The sequence below is a fragment of the Gorilla gorilla genome, chromosome 14 (assembly GCF_029281585.2).
Source record: "Gorilla gorilla gorilla isolate KB3781 chromosome 14, NHGRI_mGorGor1-v2.1_pri, whole genome shotgun sequence".
Taxonomy (NCBI): domain Eukaryota; kingdom Metazoa; phylum Chordata; class Mammalia; order Primates; family Hominidae; genus Gorilla; species Gorilla gorilla.
In genome coordinates this window covers 50,115,021-50,134,572 of record NC_073238.2, presented here as the reverse complement: position 1 = coordinate 50,134,572, position 19,552 = coordinate 50,115,021, and the positions used below count along the sequence as shown (strand labels likewise).

Genomic DNA, 19,552 nt, shown 5'->3' with positions numbered 1-19,552 from the left:
CACACATGTTCCCTTTGGCCCTGTACAAATAAGACTAATTAATTTGGGAAAGCCATTCCTATGGTAATGGATAGAAGCATGCATGCAAATAAATGTGTGCTTATATAATTTTATATTTCATTGATGCTTTTACTGATAGTAAATCTGGCTTTTTTTGGCTTTATTTCTACTGTAGCAGAAAACCCCATTTCTAGCAGATTGCCATGCCCCTGAGCTGTGGGGTGTCTGGTGATTTGCCAGCATCTATCATCTGTTAAGTCTGACATGGTGGCATGTGCTGTTTCTCCTAGCTAGTTCTTGGATTGGGCTGGTGTCTTGGTCCAACAGGACTGGCCTTCTCACAATAGAAATTTCCCATTTCTCCATCCAGAATCAATTTGTTTCTTTCTAACTTGGATTGTGCTTGTTTTGCATGAGTTCACATCTTGGGTCTCACTGTATGAAACTTCAGAACCTAAACACCAGATTGCTCCATGAAGTTAGTATTCGGCTCCTGCTGAACGAGGACATATGGCATGTGCCCTCTGTCCCCAGAGGTATCAGAAAACATTCTTCTAATATTTTCCAGAGGTCCAAGAAAATAAAAAGCGAGCTAAGAATGTGGTGAATGGCACACATTGCTTGCGGGTACATTCTGCTGTGTTTGGAAGGATGAATATGTATTACAAAGGGTGAATATGCCTCTCCTCTGCTAATCATATCCTGTCACAGGCAAGATTTGTCTACAACAATGGACACAATAACGATGTCTTTCTGTGGTCCTATTCCAGCATAGTCTTTGGCAGCTAGGTCCATTTAGATTTCTGCCCATGCTCCAGGAGTAACTTCTTGAGTGGCCTCTGGGGTACCTGGGACATGCTAAAGGAAGTTAGTGGACTGTGACTCCAGCTGGAAGAGACATGCTCTACTTTGAAGCTGTTTCGTGGAGCATTTTGAGGCCCCATAGCAAACTCAAAGAGCAGAAAAGCTCTAATGAGCGGTCAGAGCATAAGTAGAGGGCGTGATGTGAGATGCCTTTCATCCCTAACTTTCCTGGCTCTGTGTGGACTAATAACTACACGAGCCAAGGGTGGGGGTGATATAGTCATGAGCAGGGATGGTGCCCCCGGTGGCTCTTGGTCGTCTTCCCAACCTGCACTGCTGGCATTGCTTAGTGATATAGGCACCAGAGCTGAATTAAAATCCTTGCTGCGGATGCTTCTGTCTCTCCCACTGGCACCTATAAGCCTGAGGATGTGTGCAGCCAAGCTGCTGGCTCTAGCAATGAACATAAGCAGGCTCAAACCCAGCAGAACAAGCAGAGAGCTTAGGATCACCAAAATGCATTGCTTCCACCTAGAAAATCTTCAAAATTCTCAATAACCTCAACAAAGCGACTATGTGTCTATAGTTTGAAAGCATTTCCATCAGAACTGGAATTTGGAGGATGCCTTGTGCTGAAGCTTAGATCACTGCTCTTGGCTAGTGGATTACTGTTCTTCCTTCTTTCCTTCCTGAGGAGCCTCTGGCTCCTGAGAGCCATGGGGCCCTTGTCAAATTCAAAATCAAATTCCACTTGGGATCTGTCTGACAAGACACTGTGGAATGCCTCAGTTCTCTGCTCTCTGCTCTTGGCAGTTATCTCTTTATGGAGGAGGCTGAGATTGGGCTTTGTTAGGATTACTTGGTAAACAAACGGTGTGTTACTAACTCCTTTTTGCTAGTGTTGAGGGTGGTATTCCTGTCATTGTGCTAACTGCCACCATCCTCTGGAGTTTCCACAATATATGCAGAGCACCTCCTAGTTCAGGCTTATGCTGGGCACTTCTGGGGTTACAGAGAGAGACAAGACACAGCCCCATACAGAGAACTTTACCCACAAACAAGGATTGCCATGAAATTCAATGAATGCTATGGGAGAGGAATGCTTGGGAGCTGCTTTTCCTTCTCCATATACTCTTTTTCTAAATCCTTCAAAACATAGCAAACAACAGCAACAACAGAAACCATGTTAGCTTAGAGCATCCCAATCTTTGCTAGCCATTTCCACACCACCACCTTTTTTTGACACAGGGTCTTGCTGTGTCACCCAGGCTGGAGTGCAGTGGCAAGATCATAGCTCATTGCAGTCTCAAAGTTCTGGACTCAAGTGATCCATTCTCCTGCCTTGGCCTCCTGAATAGCTAGGAGCATAGGTGCACACCACCATGCCCTGCTAATTTTTTTGTTTTTATTTTTTGTAGATGGGTCTCACTATGTGGCCCAGGCTGGTCTCAAACTCTTGATCTCAAGTGATCCTCCTGCCTCGGCCTCTCAAAATGCTGGGACGACAGGTGTGAACCGCCATGCCTGGCCCATTTCTTTTTTTGACAAGCATTCTGCTACACTCCCTGGGTGAGGGGTGCAGTGGGCAGAAGACTGGCCTGAGTTGGGAATCACTCAGTTAAACAAGACAGCTGTCTCCAAACCATTTTTAGCACAAACACCAAAAGTTGGATTTAATTAAAGTTTGTAAAATTTGAAAATTTCCCTCTAGTAGTTTGGGTTCTAACCTTGGGTTACACTTAATAAGAAGGCAGCCTTACAAATTGATTTCCCTTAGTCAAGGAGGAAGACAAAGTTTTCTGTTGCTGCTGTTTTTGTTGTGGCAAAGAGGGTTCTGTAAAAGGTCAAGAACATAATTTCAAAAACAAGCAAGCAAACGGCCTGTATTCACCTCACCAGTAATCAGTCAGATCATCTAGTATTCTTCTCAGTACACTCAAACGTAGACACCTTAAAGACAAGGATCAGGTCTCGTTCCCCTCTGAATCCACCAAAGAGCCCTGCGTCCCACTGCTGAATAATTACACAGGCACAGCAGTCCTCAGAGTTCGGGGTATGCAGGAAGGCGAATTCATTATATAAGATTCGATTTCTTGCCAAGTGTTTTCACTTAAAGCAGACACTTATATTCTTATTCTTATGACACACATTTAGTCTCCTAACACCTGTTTTCAGGCACACTTTCTAGACTAGCTACTTTCCTATAAACCTGTGATTCTAGGAATTAATTTTTATTATGTGGCTTTTATTATGGATTTTATTATGTGGCTTTATAGTTCGGCCCTCAGGGAATCAAAAAAGAAAAGGTGCAACATTAATTTGGTGGTCCTCTGTGGAGCTCATTGTCCGCTATGAAATATGAGTAGATGTAATGGAAGGTTTAATCCTATTACGAAAGGTTGTATAGTGGAAATCCACAAGGTCTTTGTTCCTAGTAAGCCCTAGGTTTGCTGCCCTCTTCCCCTCAGCTGTAGGCTCAGGACAGAACCTGCTTCCTTGGCCTGCTGGGAGCCAACACACCCTCTGGCTCACTGGGGATCCTGCTTCTTGTCTGGCTGGCTGAAAAGGGGGTTCAGCCCTCCTGTGCTCTACACCAGCCCTGAGGATTGAGTGCTTTAAAATTACTCCTTCAAGGGAAAAGAGCATCAAATGGCAAACATGGGGAAATCACCAAGCTAAGAAACCACTTTCTCTTCTGACCAGCACGGTCCTGTCCATCCATCCCCTTTGTGGAGGTGGTGAAGGGAACGGCAGCTTCTATTTTTCAGTCTCACAAACATCCCTTCTTGCTCTCTGGCCTTGCCTGGGATTGCTGATGGTTACCCAGGCAGGCAGTGCAATGGTCAAGATTCCCTGCCATCCAATGGGACATGTTAAGCCAGATAGGAAATTGCTCATGTATTCCAACCTGAGATTTGCTTTATCATAATTTTTTAGTAATTTATGAAAAGCAGAATCCAGAAACACTTGAGCTTTTAGTTTTCCTTGATTAAGTATTTTCAAGTTTGTAGACAAACTCTACAGGAGCCTCTTAAGAAGAAGCTACTTAGAGGGACCCTGTGGTCTTATAGGATATAGAGCTTCTACAATGAAGAATCTCTTCACATGTGAATCATTTCACTTTCTCATTTTCTCATTTATGTTTGCTCTTACATTTTAAATTTCTCTGTCGCCCAGGCTGGAGTGCAGTGGCATGATCTCGGCTCACTGCAGCCTTCACCTCCTGGGCTCAAGCAATCTTCCTGCCTCAGCCTCCCAAGTAGCTGGGATTACAGGCACGCAACACCATGCCTGGCTAATTTTTGTATTTTTTTTTTAGTAGAGTCAGGGTTTCACCATGTTTACCAGGCTGGTCTCGAATTCCTGACTTCAAGTGATCCGCCCACCTTGGCCTCCCAAAGTGCTGGGGTTATAGGCGTGAGCCACTGCCCCAACCCATGTTTTAAATTTCTAATGTTAAATATTTGGTTTACACTGTAGTGCCTTCTCCTCCTCTACCCCACAGGCTTGCTGGTGGTCTAGTGTTTATGTGGGAACATCTAGCACACCAAGCCCTGCATTTAGCCACAGCCTGGCTCACACCCCATCATGGCCTCTCTGCCCAGCCATGGCAGAGTCTTTGTTGAAAGATCAACAGAGACAGTGGCAGAGGCATCCTTGGGCTTCTAGTGCATTCCCTTCCTGAGTGAAAGCTATGGGAATTCCTCTGGACAGCCGCATATCTGCAGGAGGGGAGCCCCGAAGCAAAGGATTTACCTTCTACCATCTGAACCCCACAGCCCTCTAGTGAGGAAAAGAGGCTTCGAAGTCATCATCTTGTGATTTTATTCAGCAGATAGAATCATAATTCAGTGTTCACTGTTTTTTGAGGCCGGCACCATGAAAAAGCCTGGAAGTGTCATGGAAGAAGCATTTTTAGAAGTAAATGACATGAAAAATTTCTAGAATGCCCTCAAAACACATTAACGCCTGGCCTCTTGATTTGCTTAGAGGCAAATCATTTTCTTGCTATAACCATATAACCAGGAAATCCCACTTAATTCACCATACTGAAGATTTTAAAGTCCTATTTTAAAAGCATGTTCTTAATTAACCTCATTACTATTTGTGTCCATTGGATCCACAAAATTGGCTTTTATCTATAGGTAAAAAGCTAGGCTCTCTCGATTTCACACCAGAGATAAAACAGCAATGCTTGTGAAATCGTGGTTTACTATGATTATGAAGTATGCATTGTGCCCTTTAATAATAGACGTGTTCTTGTGTTTGTCACTACAGTTTCTTAGCAATGTTAGCACAAATTAGGAAGCTGTTTAAAGGTAGCGATACGACTAAATCCTTCCTCCTACACCTATCACAGAGGAGGGGCGGCGTTCACTGTGCTATTCAGGGAGCAGGGGCCTGGAGAACTCAGAGTCCAATTTTAAAGCTGCCATGTGGCTTTGGGAAGTGAGTGGATTTCCATTGTCACCTTCATTTTCTTTCAATTAAATGAGACAGCCCATAAAAGGGCCCAGGGGTCCCAGGGAGCTCTGAAATAGATTTTATCCCTTTCTTTACACCTTGACCATATCATCTATGAGTTCTCCAGCGGAACTCACACAGGCTCTCACACTGAACTGAGGTCTAAAGAGCGTGGAGTGCTTTCTCTAGAGTCTTCAGTGTAATTGCATGAACATTCAGAAAACTGTCACAGGTGCCCTGGGTGGATAGAGAACCTCAGGAGAGACTTGAGGAAAGGGGAAGGGCGGAAACTCATCTCTGCTTTAGGCCACTGCTACATCACTTCGGAGGGAAGGGGAGGGAAGAGTAATCTGGCAGCAGGAGGAGCTAAGACACACTAGCAATGCTAGTGTTTTCTTTTGTTTTGTTTTGTTTTGAGAGCAGGAGTGGAAGTTTATTAGAAAGTTTTCCAACAGTAAGAAAAGGAAGGAAAGTAAACTTGGAAGAGGGACAAGTGGGCAATTCGAGGAACAAAGTGCGAGTGCTAGTGTTTTTATTACAAGTATGGCAACATAAACAGCCCAAGATTTCTCTATGCCAGCAGACTTACTGTCCTTACACTTGGTCAGTCCATCAACATTTACATATTTATTTGTTTTTTTTTAAAAAAGGAAAGGAAATCCTTTCACAAAATATTTACAACATGATGCAAGATCTATGGGGTAGGAAATTGATCCCTGACAAAATAATTCAATAGATTTGAAGTTAAGTTTTATTTTAAAAACGTGAACTTTCTCTTTGCAGATCGACTGCTAGAGAGTATGCTCTGAAAATTATCAAGAAAAGCAAATGTCGAGGCAAAGTATGTATAAAATTTGTTATGAGATAGAGTGTTCAAGAGGTCAAAAGAAACACAAAGATCACTCCCAAACAAATACAAGTTCACCCTAAGGGTTGAATTTCGGTGGAATAGAATGTTATACACTTACTAGAATATAACTTTATGTATATCCCTGGGATAAAAGTTATTTGGAATGGTTAGATATGACTTCTCTTCCTTATCTTTTTGTTTGTTTACTCTCTTCCCTTCTTCATGTGATCTAAGTTTCATCCCATTCTTTGCTATGAAACTGTAGTTATCATGATTGGTTCTGAATTTACAAGCATTATGTAAAGACCTCCATATCTATTGGCAATTCTAGGCTATATCTGAATATCAGAATATAAGACAGGCTCATTACATTTTACCAAAATGCATCTCTCTTGACCCTTACACAGTATAGTTGTACTCATTTGAGTTAGCCCTCCACATGTTTTATGGAAGCTGATGAAGATAACTTTTCCTTTGGACAGGAGCACATGATCCAGAATGAAGTGTCTATTTTAAGAAGAGTGAAGCATCCCAATATCGTTCTTCTGATTGAGGAGATGGATGTGCCAACTGAACTGTATCTTGTCATGGAATTAGTAAAGGTGTGTATTTTGGAAAGAAAGTAAGTCTTTATTGATGGCACCGCACTTGCCTATATTCTAGAGCTCTTTCCCTTATTTTCTCCCATCAGTATTCAGGTTCTCATTTCTGTACATTGGCCCAGTGATTAGGAATGTTCACAGGAGAATGGTACACAAGGCTCAAGTCCCAGCCTTGGCACAAAGAGGCCCATGACTTTGGGTCTACCTCTTTATGTCTCACTTTCAACATATGTAAAGTGAGAATACTAATAATACCCGCTTAATGGTGTTATTGTGCGGATGAAGAGATGGCTTCCACCAGTTTGTGTGACACACAAAGCATTAGGTACCAATACAATTGTCGTTGTTGTAATGGAAAATCATTCACTTTTCCATGAACTATATCCAAAGGTACCAGCCATCTTGTAAAAACAAGCTTTAAACTTTTAGTCACCGACATAATGGGAAAATAGCGCTGTCCTAATAATGATGTGAATAGTGTACTGACTTTCAGTGAATGTCGTAATCTCATCCTGTCACATAATATTACCTTCTTATTCTGTGAAAACATAGACTATGGGGATAGCCAATTGTTGATGACGGTTGAATGGAGATGAAAGGTCTCTTACCTGTTCTCTCTCCTTCCATACATTTGACATTTTCAGGAAGTAGAAGTTTTAAAAAATGGCATGCTTCATTTTCATGAAGCTGTTGTGTTCTCAAGTCTTTTCTAGTATATTCATCAAACTGAACGTGTAAGTAATGTCTACCTTAGTTGGAGAATGTTGTAATTGGTTGCACCGCCTTCTGCATCAGCTGTGAGCACCGCCAGGGGGCGCCTCAGGCTCCCAGGGCATGTTTGGAATCCCCACACTGCTGACTTGAATGTGAGGTTTTCTCTTTTAAAAATTCAAGACGAGGAAAGCATTTAGTAAGCTAATCTGTGATGATATGAAAAATGTTCATTCTAGGGTCTTTAAGTTTTTGTTATTTAGAATTGCTTCACCTTAGACATAACGGCATTTTTTTTAACTTAGTGGTTATTTGTATTTATAGGTGAAACTTACTTTTAGTCTACTTCAAATTAGGACTTGTTTCTTTCTTTCTTTCTTTCTTTCTTTCTTTCTTTCTTTCTTTTTTTCTTTTTTTTTTTTTTTTTTTGAGATGGAGTTTTGCTCTTGCTGCCCAGGCTGGAATGCAATGGCACGATCTCGGCTCACCGCAACTCTGCCTCCTGGGTTCAAACAATTCTCCTGCCTCAGCCTCCCTAGTAGCTGGGATTGCAGGCATGTGCCACCACGCCCGGCTAATTTTGTATTTTTAGTAGAGATGGGATTTCTCCATGTTGGTCAGGCTGGTCTCGAACTCCCAACCTCAGGTGATCCGCCCACCTCGGCCTCCCAAAGTGCTGGGATTACAGGCATGAGCCACCGTGCCCGGCCAGACTTGTTTCTTTCAAAGAATGGGCGCCTTTTTGTAGTAACAAGGGTATTGTCATGTTTGAGGCTGAGGGAAGTAAAAATGTTAAACTGAAAATCCAATAAAGAAAAGTCGGCTGGGCACAGTGTCTCATGGGCCACGTGTGGTGACTCACACCTGTAATCCCAGCATTTTGGGAGGCCGAGGTGGGCAGATCACAAGGTCAAGAGACTGAGACCATCCTGGCCAACATGGTGAAACCCCGTCTCTACTAAAATACAAAAAAATTAGCCGGGCATGGTGGCAGGTGCCTGTAATCCCAGCTACTTGGGAGGCTGAGGCAGGAGAATCGCTTGAACCCGGGAGGCGGAGCTTGCAGTGAGCCAAGATCGCGCCATTGCACTCTAGCCTGGGCAAAAAGAGCAAAACTCTGTCTCAAAAAAAAAATAAAAAAGAAAAGTCGATTTCATTTGAATAAAGAAAAAATATGAAGATTTTCCCGTTGGTGCTTTATTATTAAAGTATCTTTTTACCAACATTGTAAATTATACTTTCCCTAGTACCAAGGAGTCTTTTTACAACAATGTTAATTTTTAGACTAACAACTTTAAGCCATTCTGTTGCCCTTCTATGTGCTGTTAGAATTTGATTACCGCCCGTTATTATTGACTTACCCCCACTGTTGGCTGATTTTTGGAGTGCTGAGACTAAATGAAATTTCAAGATGGCAAAGGCTCAGGCACTCTGAACGCATGTGGTGAGAAATCTTAGTCTGTCAATCGTGTGCTTGGTTAGGCGACTATGGTAAGGTCCTCCTTGCACTTAACTGCCTTTGTGAATTCTCTGTACATCACCAAGATACCCTAGAAAGGCCATAGAAGGTCTCCGTAGCCCAGCGCTGGGACCCTCAATTGTGCTGCAAGACCATACCCTTCGATTTAATCTCACCCAGAATGCCCTGAGGACAGCTCGAGAAGCTTCCCAGGGAAGTGAAGGCCAGCCCCAGGCTTGACTTGAAAGACTCCCAGGACTTTTCCACTGAGACATGTGGGTGGGGTATGCTTCTCAAATCCTCAGGGCCCAGTGATGTCCCAAAGAATGCCTGAAGCTCTCAGACAAACAAGGCTCATGTTCCGGATGGCAGTGGATCAGCAGTTAATGAGAATGAAATTCCATGCTCATCAGGCACAGGACTTTAGCCGTCTGTCTCCAGAGGCGGTGCACACACAGGCTGTCTATGTGTTCAGAGGAAGGCAGGCCTCGTGGAGGAGCTGGGCCTGCAGCTGGGCCCTGAGAGAGCAGCTGGGCCCTGAGAAAACTGAAGGGGAGGGGATGGGACACTTCAGGAAGGGCGCTGTCATGAGGACAGGCTTGAGGACAGAGATCTTGGCCTGTTTGGATGGCTAGGGAAGAAATATCCTGGAGTGTGAGGGTCACTATGTTAAGTAGTGGCAAGACAGGAAATTAAACAGGGTGGAATGAAGGTTGGGGCAGAATATAGAAAGCCTCCTCCTTTCGGCTGTGGGAAAAGAATGGTGATTTCTTGAAGAGAGAAAGAAAATAGCGACATAATGTGTGGGAAGGTAGCAGTCGGTGTGCAGGATGCTTTGGATAAAGAGCTCACGGAGGGAAGCGGAACGGATTGTGAGACCACATGACAACAACCCAGGGATGAGGCAACAGGAGCGTTTGGCGGAGTAGGAAGGCCCAGATGGCTGCGAAGGAAAAACGTGTCCAAGAAAGGACCGATAAGACCTGTTGACTGCATTGTTGAGGACAAAGAAGAAAGGAGCCAGACACAGTGGCTCACGCATGTAATCCCAGCACTTTGGGAGGCCAAGGCAGGAAGATCACTTGAGGCCAGGAGTTGGAGACCAGCCTGGGCAACAAAGCGAACCCCCATCTCTACAAAAAAAATAATAATAATTAGCCAAGCATGATGGCCTGCTCCTGTGGTTCCCGCTACTCTGGAGGCTGAGACAGGAGGATCACTTGAGCCCAGGAGTCTGAGGCTGCAGTGAGCCATGATTGTGCTACTGCACTCCAGCCTGGGTGACAAAGCAAGACCTTATCTCTTATTAAAAAGGACATTACAAGATGCCAGGAGCCCAGATAACTGGGACTGGTGGAATCTTTGCAGGGTCTCCGTATATAGCCACACATGCCCTGTGGTGGAACTCCAGGGGTGCTGTTCACATAGACCACGGTGACTGTCCCACCTCCTCAAGTGGTACAGAGACAACCTGAAAACCTGTGTGTAGCAGCCTTACCTTTGAGAGAAGCAGAAAGTTGAAAAAACTATTCGCTTTGAAAAAAAAAATTTGTGTGCTTACCTTGAGAACCGTTGCAGCTTGGGGGACAGTGAGAGAAGTCTCCAGAGTGGAGACTGTACACGGGCACAAAGGGCCCAGGCCCGAGAGGCAGATTTGAAAATCATCAGCCTACAGGGGCTATCTTTTGCTTTAGCTATTTTAAAAAGAAAACTGAGTTCCTTAGCACATTAGGTAACAGACGATCACAGTTGGTTACTGTGCATAGCGGTTTGCTACACTGTAGGCAAGCATGATGCACATATTGATAGTAAATCAGACCCCAATTCTCTGAAAGGATTCTTGAATAAATGGAACTTAGGTTGGAACTTAAAAATCATTCCATTTTACCAAAAAGCAATATATTTAAAAAGGAACAAAGGAAACAAAAGTTCAGATGAATAACAGTCCTAGAAAACTTTCTTTGAGATGTCCCCCCCCTTCCTCCCTCCTTTTCTCACTCAGCTTTGAAATGAAGTTTCTGGTCTTTTTCTCTGTTCCTTACAAAGGAGCACAATATTGAAAAAGAAAACACTATGCCCACTCTCAGAGAGCTAAATCTAGTGTATGAAGGGGATTGTGTGTGTGTGTGTGTGTGTGTGTGTGTGTGTGCATCCTAATAATTTCACTAGGCAGTAGAACATTTTCAGTGTGCAGTTTGCAGTATTACCTGTTCCTCACTGGAGGAGGTGAAGGATTACGAATTTGAACTCTGGCTGGCAGTCAATGTGAGGCAGGTAGCACATGCCACTGGGATCTTCACGTGTCACAGTCCTCTGCCCTGGAGATCCAGCTGCATCTCCTCGTCCCCTAGCTGGGATCTGTAGAAATGGCCATGTGTCTGGTGGTGGAGAATCCTCACGCTGCCCCTTTCTTTGAGCTCTGGGGGAAATGCCACTGGCTTTTGTAGTGGGTGGAGAAATCACCATTCAGCCTTCGAGCCTTTGAAAGGAAAGTAGCCGGAAAAGCCTTTAGGAACCCAAAGATTCCACATCCATTCTTCCTGTCCTTTGGGGTTTGTCAGTGGCCTCTGCAGGTGGCCCCACTGGCCCGTCTGTTAATGTGCTGCTCCACCTTCTGTTCTCTTCTCAGGGGGGAGACCTTTTTGATGCCATTACTTCCACTAACAAATACACCGAGAGAGACGCCAGTGGGATGCTGTACAACCTAGCCAGCGCCATCAAATACCTGCATAGCCTGAACATCGTCCACCGTGATATCAAGCCAGAGAACCTGCTGGTAAGAGGAATTCCACCTACAGGGCATCCTGAGTTCCAAGCACTCATGAAGGAATATGAATATTTCTTTTTTCTTTTCTTTCTTTTTTTAAAAATTTACCTGAAAAGTTAATTTCCAGTTAGCCTTCAGGATCTAGTTGGAAACTAGCCTTTTAGGTTGATCTAGATGAGTTAAGGCACCCTTAAGAACACCTGATGTTTAGCAAACAAAAACCAGGCACAAGAATGGGAATTGAACTCGCGAAGGGTAGGGCTGTATTGAACACCTTGGGCTAGGACAAGATAGCGACAAGTTACACAGACACAAATGTCATTTATCTTAGGCACTTTTATGTTAGAAAGTTTTTACTTGCCAATTGGGGCAACATAGTGAGACCCCCATCTCTACAAAAAAAAATTTTTTTTTAATTAGCCAGACATTGTAGTGTGTGCCTGTAGTCCCAGCTACTCAGGAGGCTGAGGTTGCTGGAGGATCGCTTGAGCCCAGGAGGTCAAGGCTGCAGTGAGCTGTGATCACACTACTGCACTCCAGTCTGGGTGACAGAGTAAGACCCTGTCTTGAAAGAAAGAGAGAGAGAAAAGAAAGAAAAGAAAAGAAAAGTAAAAAGAAGTTTTTACTTGGGGAAAAAAAAAGGAAGCCCTTTTAGACTTTTTTGGAGTCTCCCAAATTTACAGCTCAATAATATCCAAAACCTAAAAGAAAAAAAAATTATAATTGGTTTTTAAGATTCTAGCCCCTTAGCATAAAAACAATTTTGAAAAAGACTAATTTTTAAAAACGGAGACATCCTTCCCCCAACTTTACACTATTTGGTTTGCTTTTCATGTACTCCACATCTCTGGGGAAACCTTGAGAGATCTCCACAAAAGCAAATGGGGGTCCTTCCTCACCCAGTTATTAAGGGGAATACATAGGAAAAAAAGAGGAGGTAGAGACTAAGTATGGGGTGCTTCACTGGGAAATATGGGAGTAATATAAATGTTGCTGGCTCTTCAGGCTGGAATTTTAATGAAATATATTTCATTTCTATATACTGTGCATATATATATATATATACATATATTTATATATATATCTTTTCCCAAAGATGCTAGTTCTTCCTTTCATTATCCACCCCTGAGCATCATGTATAAATATATGAGTTCTGTTACTTTGCCCGTCTCTTCAGAAATCTGGGAAAAGAGGATTCTCTTTCTAAAGTAGTGTTTCTCCGGGGTGGTCTAAAGACTCCCTGAATCAAAATTATTCCCAGATGCCTGTTAAAAATGCAAATTTCTGGGCCTAGATGCAGCCCTACCAAATCAGAATCCAGTGACTGATGACAGCTTGCAGAAATCCACAAGGCAGCCACCTCCCCCAGGTAACCCGCATACACACTCAAGTCTAAAAGCAGATGAGCCACCCAACTCCCATGACACAAATAAAAGCTAGTAAGATCCGCCATGATGGAGAACCATCTATGTGCTTGGCCCTGTGCTAAGGTCTTTACAGTCATTATCTCGTTTCGTCCTCACAGCAACCACATTGGGTAAGTTCTATTACTGTCTCATTTCATAGGTAAGGAACATGGTACCTAGAAGTTAAATGACCTGCCCACGGTTGTCACAGCTCTTAAGTAGAAGAGCCAAGGTCTCAACCTAATTCTGACTTCCAGAGCCTTAGCTCTTACCACTACACTACAGTAAGCTCTGCATTAAGGAGAGGTTAACTGAGTACTTGCTATGTGTCAGGTACTGTGCCAGGGAACAAGAGAGACACATGTCTTCATGAAGTTGACGCTGAAGCAGAAAAGATAAGCATTCAAGAAATAAATATGCACACAATTAGTTAATTGCAATTATGCTGGTAATCTTGTAGCTACTGGCTAATAAAAGGCAGCCGAGGTCAAGTGACTGAGCCCTGACTTAATTGCACCTTAAATTCCTCATCTTCACAGTAGCCTAAACATTCTCTTCTGCATAGTTGCCTCCATCAACTGCAGCAATTTTCTCTCATCTGCACTCATTTTTCCTGTGTCTTGAATTATGTAGGATTGTCTCATGGGAACGGACTTACAACTGGGCCTTTGTTTAAAAACTTCTCTAAGCTCCCAAACTTCAGCGACTGAAAATTAAAGTTTCATTTTCTTTCCTTTTTGCTTTTGCTGCTCAGTTTTGTGTACCCATTGTCCACTTACTCCTCGCTGAAGTGTTATCTATTTCTGTAAATGCCATAAGTGATTACATTGGAGTGCACTTTTACTAAAATTACAGTTTACGTGATACTTCTAATGTATTATGCTCATTCAAATATATTTTACTTTAAATTACCACAAAAGAAAAAAAATGTTCTCTCCTTTCTTTTTCCCTTCTCTTCTAATTTAAGAAGCTGAACTATATAAACAATTGCAGTCATTTATAATGTAGTTTTAAAATATCTACATGAAAAACTAACGAGATTTTATTCTCCTTTACAGTGATTTCTGATGGTAGGGATTAGGGGTTGGTGAATTTTGCAGGGATAAATCTATTATAGGATAAAATAGTTCAAATAAGTTTAGCAAAACTTAACACAACTTATTCTGTCCTGGTTTAACAAAACTAGGATGATGTCACTAATTGCACATGAGACCACTGTTGATTTCACATTCTGTTGAGGGTTGTGAAGGTAGACCCTCACAGAAGGTAGACCCTCACACATCCACGATTTATAGTCAGATGGACAAAAGTTCAAAACCAAGCGGTTCACTCTTCCACTGCCTGGTCTTATGACCTTGAGGAAGGTACCTCCTTCAAGCCTTTATCTTTAAGGGGATTTGATGAAGATAACATAACTATTAATTTCCTTTTGAAAATTTCCCCTTTCTTTGTAATTAAAAATGAAATTAAAGTATTCCTTAAAATAAAACTGCCTAACGATAATATATGTAGTGAAAATCACCTTTTAACCCTTTTTTTTTTGATATTGCTTTAGAAATTTTACTATTCACCCATGCATGGATTTGCCACCTCGTGGCAAAATGTAAAGCTATAGACTATTTTTTGAAAATGTTATAATAAAGTTAATATAAAGATTTGGAATCCATTTACTTATCATAGGGAAACTTATCAAATACGTAAAAAGACCTCACAGCACACTTTGTTTTACTATGTTATTAAAAGGCTTATAAAACCCTTCAAAATTGTAAGACTGACAACAAGATTTTTGTTAGCTAAGTGTTAGATTAATATTTGTTATAACTAGCAAAGTATTTTTAATACATATCTAATTCAGCTATAGATTTCATTGTACGCAGTATAATTGTGTATGTAGAACTTTTAGCGTTTTTTATTTTTAATTCTTATAGAACAGCATAAAAATGTAGCCTGGTCTTAAGGATCTATATTGGTTGTATGAATGATTTATTTAACTCTAGTGTTTGGTTGGGTTAAAGTATTTTGATGAGAAAATATGATTTGACTTACAGGGATGTTTTCAGCCACATTTTAGGTGAAAACTGGGCACTGACCCAATAAAAAATACCCCTTATAAATTTATTATTGTATTTAACTAAAGTTTTTCCCCCCAAATTGATCATGCCCATGATTTTATATGGTTCTTTTTGCTTTACTGGTTGTCATGCCTGGTACTTAATAATTGTATGGATAGGTGGACGTCAGAGTGGATGAGCGGAGTGAGTGAGTGAATGAGTGATACTTCTATGAACAGAGGACAGAGCCGCCTGGCAAGCCCAAAACATTCCCAACTGGCCTGTTAGACGGAGTTCTCACACTGGCCTCAGTGTAAACTTCACTGAGCAGGGGGAGAAAGTATGATGCTTCTCCAGATGGGCTTAGGCATGGGACCGCTGTGTATGTATGCGTGTATGTGTGTATGTGTATATGTATGTGTGTATGCATGCCATGATAGTTCATGACTAAAGGAACTTTTTGCTTAATTAAAAAAAAAAAATTAATACCTTCAGTTTACACAAGTCACCACTAGATGGCAAGCTTGTACCCTTAGCAATAAAAACCTTCAGTAGCAGCTTGTGTTTCTTTCAGGGACCTGGGCAGGTCTTTCAAAAATGTGTACACAGATGCCTCCTCCTTATGAAAATTAAATCTTTACTAACAAAACTATAACTCACATCACTAGTTTTTATTAGATTCCAGAAACAAACATAGTCGTTTTCTTCAAATATAAACATTCAAAAATCTTTTCCCTCCCAAAGTCCCCAAGACCCTGCAGGAGAAAAACTGCCTCTCCTTGGCTAGAAACTCTGTGTTCAAGTGTTTGTGCCTGCTCCCAGCTGCCCATCAAAATGACACGTGCAACTCATGGTCCTTGTTTTCACGCAGTGGATTATATCTAGCAATAAGCTAGTCCTGTTCCACCCAAGTGACGATGACAGGTTGTGCTCCAGCTCTTCCTAGTTTTCAATTCCATGCTCACAAGATAACATATTTCCTTCACCTTAATCCCATGACTCTTAATTCCCCAAATAAATCCATTTGGTGGTAGGATAGCTAACTGCACTGGTGGACAAGATGAGTGCCACAGAGAGAATGTGTCTAGAGGTCACGGACAAAAACACAGAACTTGAGCCCTCAGAGTGTATTGACTAATGGATTGGAGGTTACCCAAAGGAAGGGAGCCAGTGATCTTCTGTGAGTCTGGCCCCAATCCTGCCCTATTCATCATTACCAGTGACTTCAAATGAAGATGAATTATACCAATGACAGAAGTGAAATCCAAAAATATTTTTGGCTCTATAAAGGTCCAAAATTGGTAAGAAGAAATTAAACAAGAGATAAACATAAATCCCTAGAGACTAAGTTAGTTTTGGTGTAGTTGTGTTATTGTCAATTTCAGAAACAGTAATGGAATACTTGGCCTGACTGCAGGTCAAAAGGCTATTAGTTGACCTGGAGAAGGCTGTTCGTTCAGTGTGAGTCTCAGAATGACAAGCCTGCTAAAAATATTCATATGCCCTTAGACTTCTTTCCCTGAAAGAGTCAGGAGAGTCCTTGGTGTGGCTTACCATGTTACCCCTTATGGTAATACTCTGAACACATTCTCTCTGGGCCTGGGGTTGACCCAAAGAAGGGATGTACCACTTGGGGCATGGTGATTCTCATCAAATATAGGAAAGGCTGCCACATGGAAGACGGGATAACTTTCTTGTACTGTATATGACAGCATGGAACTAAAATTAAAGAGGAGATATTAGTGGGCAAGAGATTTAGGGTTAACTTTAGAAAAACTTTTTAATAATCTAATTTCTTTGAAATTTAAATGTCCTTTATTACTGGTAGCTTGTAGTCATTGTAAGTGTCTGGGCAGAAACTGAACGATCCTTTTTTGGGGGGTGTTTAGAAAAAAAATTCTACTCTCTGAATTTGCATGGAAGTTGAGGGAAAATAGAAGACGCAACATTTTCCCAAAGCATTATTTAGTACCATAATTGGCCAGTTACTGTACTAAGTGTTTACTGGGCCTCTTGTTCAAAGACCTGTGATTTCATCAGGGAGATGAGGACAGGAAGGAAAAGGTATCCCTTTAAGAAGACATTGATTTTCACCTTGTGTCACCTTGGTGGGTCTGTGTTTGTTTAATTCACTGCTCCTTTCTGCTGTCATTAAGAGATGACACTCATTTCTTTCTAAAATGACACAGCCTTATCAAACTAGCAAAAATTAAAAGTAACATACAATGATGGCAAAGTTAAGAGGATAACAGTTATCTCATATGTGTTGGTGGGAGAGTCACTTGGTGGAACCTGTCAGAGAGGCAATTTGGTAATATATAACCAAAACCTTCAATAACATGTGTGCCTTGTGACCAAGTAATTCTACTTCTAGAAATGTAACCTAAGAGGAAGAAACTGGATATGTAGCTATCCAGAGGGATGTTCATGTCAGGGTTTTGCAGTACGGGGAAAAAAAACCCAAACGGTATATATGGAGATAAGTTATCTCAGGGCACTGATGAATGAAATAGTGGCACAATGGTGGTTAGACCACCAGTAGTGGCAGGACATCCTGGTTAGACTCTTGGACTCAGACATATCTGAGTTTAAGTTCTGGCCCTGCCACTTATTTGCTGTGTAACACTGGGTAAATTACTTTACATCTTCGAATCTCAATTTTCTCATCTGCGAAATATGAGTAAGAGTGCTAAATTAATAGGGCTGTAATGAAGATCAAATGGGCCAAAATGCACATGAAGTCTTCATCATGATGCCTGGTATGTCCTGTGTGTGCAATAAATGACAGTGGTAATAGTAACTGTTGGGATTACTAATATGGTGCTATATGGAATATCCTGCAGCCACTGAGAGTAATTGTATAGATATATGCGATTCACTTCGGAAAAACATTCAGGATATGTTGTTCAATGGAAAAAGAAGGATAGGAAAGAGAGAAAGAAAGCTCTGGAAGTCCATGTCCCAAAATATGAACGGTGTTTATTTCTGAGTGTCAAGATTATGGGTGAGTTTAGTTCCTTTTTGTCTATAGTGATCATTTTCCTACTATGACATATTGGATAATAATTGTGTGACAGAAATGTAATAACATTTTTTAAAATTGCAGTGGCATTGAGTTACCACAGTTTTGGCAAAATCCTGGGATGTATAATTCCTAACAGAATCCGGAATGTGCATGTTTTGTGTATCTTGCTGCAGCTGCATAGAACTCCTTTTAAGATAGTTTCATGACTATTTTAAATTGAGGGTGAGAATCAGGTTTCCTGGAGTTTCCATTCACTTCTCCATCTTCCCAGATATCTCCAGTGTAATATTGAAGAGCGATTTTACTTTTTCGTTTAATTATCTCTCTTCTGACTTACTCCTTTCTGACATCTGCACAACATTCATTGTTTTTATTATTTCATTTAATTTTTGATTTCATAAATATTTTACATGTAGGTATAAATTTTTTTATTATGTTTTTCCAGGACATTTAATTCAAAAGTACATAGGCCATAAAATGCATTCCATAAAATAACTCCCTGCTTAAATGTTGTTATATTTCATTTCTTAAAGATTAAAGATTTAAATTTAAGCCATTTTCCTCAGAAAACATCATAAAGGCCATGTACCGTAGCAAGAGGAAAATCGATGTCTTTTTAAAGGGATACCGTATATGTTAAAAAGTAAATTGACGTTTTTTCATGGCTTTGTCAATTTCATGCCACTTTTGTTCAATTCTATTTGGTGCAATAATTTTTAGTACCTACTGAGCTCCTCTGTGAAATAGTTTTCAGTGGTTACTAATAATTCATTAGCCAATGTTTCATCAGGGTTACCCTTGGATTCGTAGAAACACTGAGAATTACGTTTGTTCCAACACATCTGTTGTATTAGTCAGCTTTTAGTGCCATATTATGGGAATCTCAGAAACCTTTTGACTGGGTTCAGGTTATCTGTGAATTTTCATATTATTTTATGGCCACCGGCTGCATTTTATGACTATGTATTAAATGTTTTATTTTTTCAAATAACTTTTCCAAATGGTCTCAGTTTCCCATCCAAGGGAAATCGAGCATATGCCTAAAGATCTACTGTTCAGTAAGTTGCAGCTAATGCAAAACCCCAAATAAACAAAAAAGAAACAAAAATAAAACCCTCCTTTCAAAAACAATCCTGTGCAAAATACCAGTGTGCCCCAAAATCTACATACCTGACCTTTCGTTATATCTGTTCTTGGTTGGATATGCCTTCAGGTTTTAATTGGAACCTTTTTCATAATTGTTGCCATTTAACACATTTAGTCTGTCAAATCATAGGATGTTTTTATAGCCATATAATAAACCTTAGAGAACAACTTCTCCGACTGTAGCCATCTGCAATGATCACAAGAGTAGCTTACAAAATACTGACAGTCTTTATGGTAATAGGATACATATGGCAGCCCACAATTATG

General features: G+C 41.2%; 1 protein-coding gene across 5 annotated transcripts in view; it reads left to right on the top strand.

Annotated features, from left to right (window-relative positions):
* The window catches only part of DCLK1 (doublecortin like kinase 1), a 354,676-nt gene that overhangs the window by 289,202 nt on the left and 45,922 nt on the right, over positions 1-19,552 (top strand). For all 5 annotated transcript variants that reach the window (XM_019039829.4, XM_055360707.2, XM_004054370.4 and 2 more), the window contains 3 exons: positions 6,052-6,109; positions 6,601-6,720; positions 11,520-11,666. In XM_019039829.4, coding sequence (XP_018895374.1) covers positions 6,052-6,109; positions 6,601-6,720; positions 11,520-11,666 — 325 coding nt within the window. The remainder of the gene's footprint in view (positions 1-6,051; positions 6,110-6,600; positions 6,721-11,519; positions 11,667-19,552) is intronic.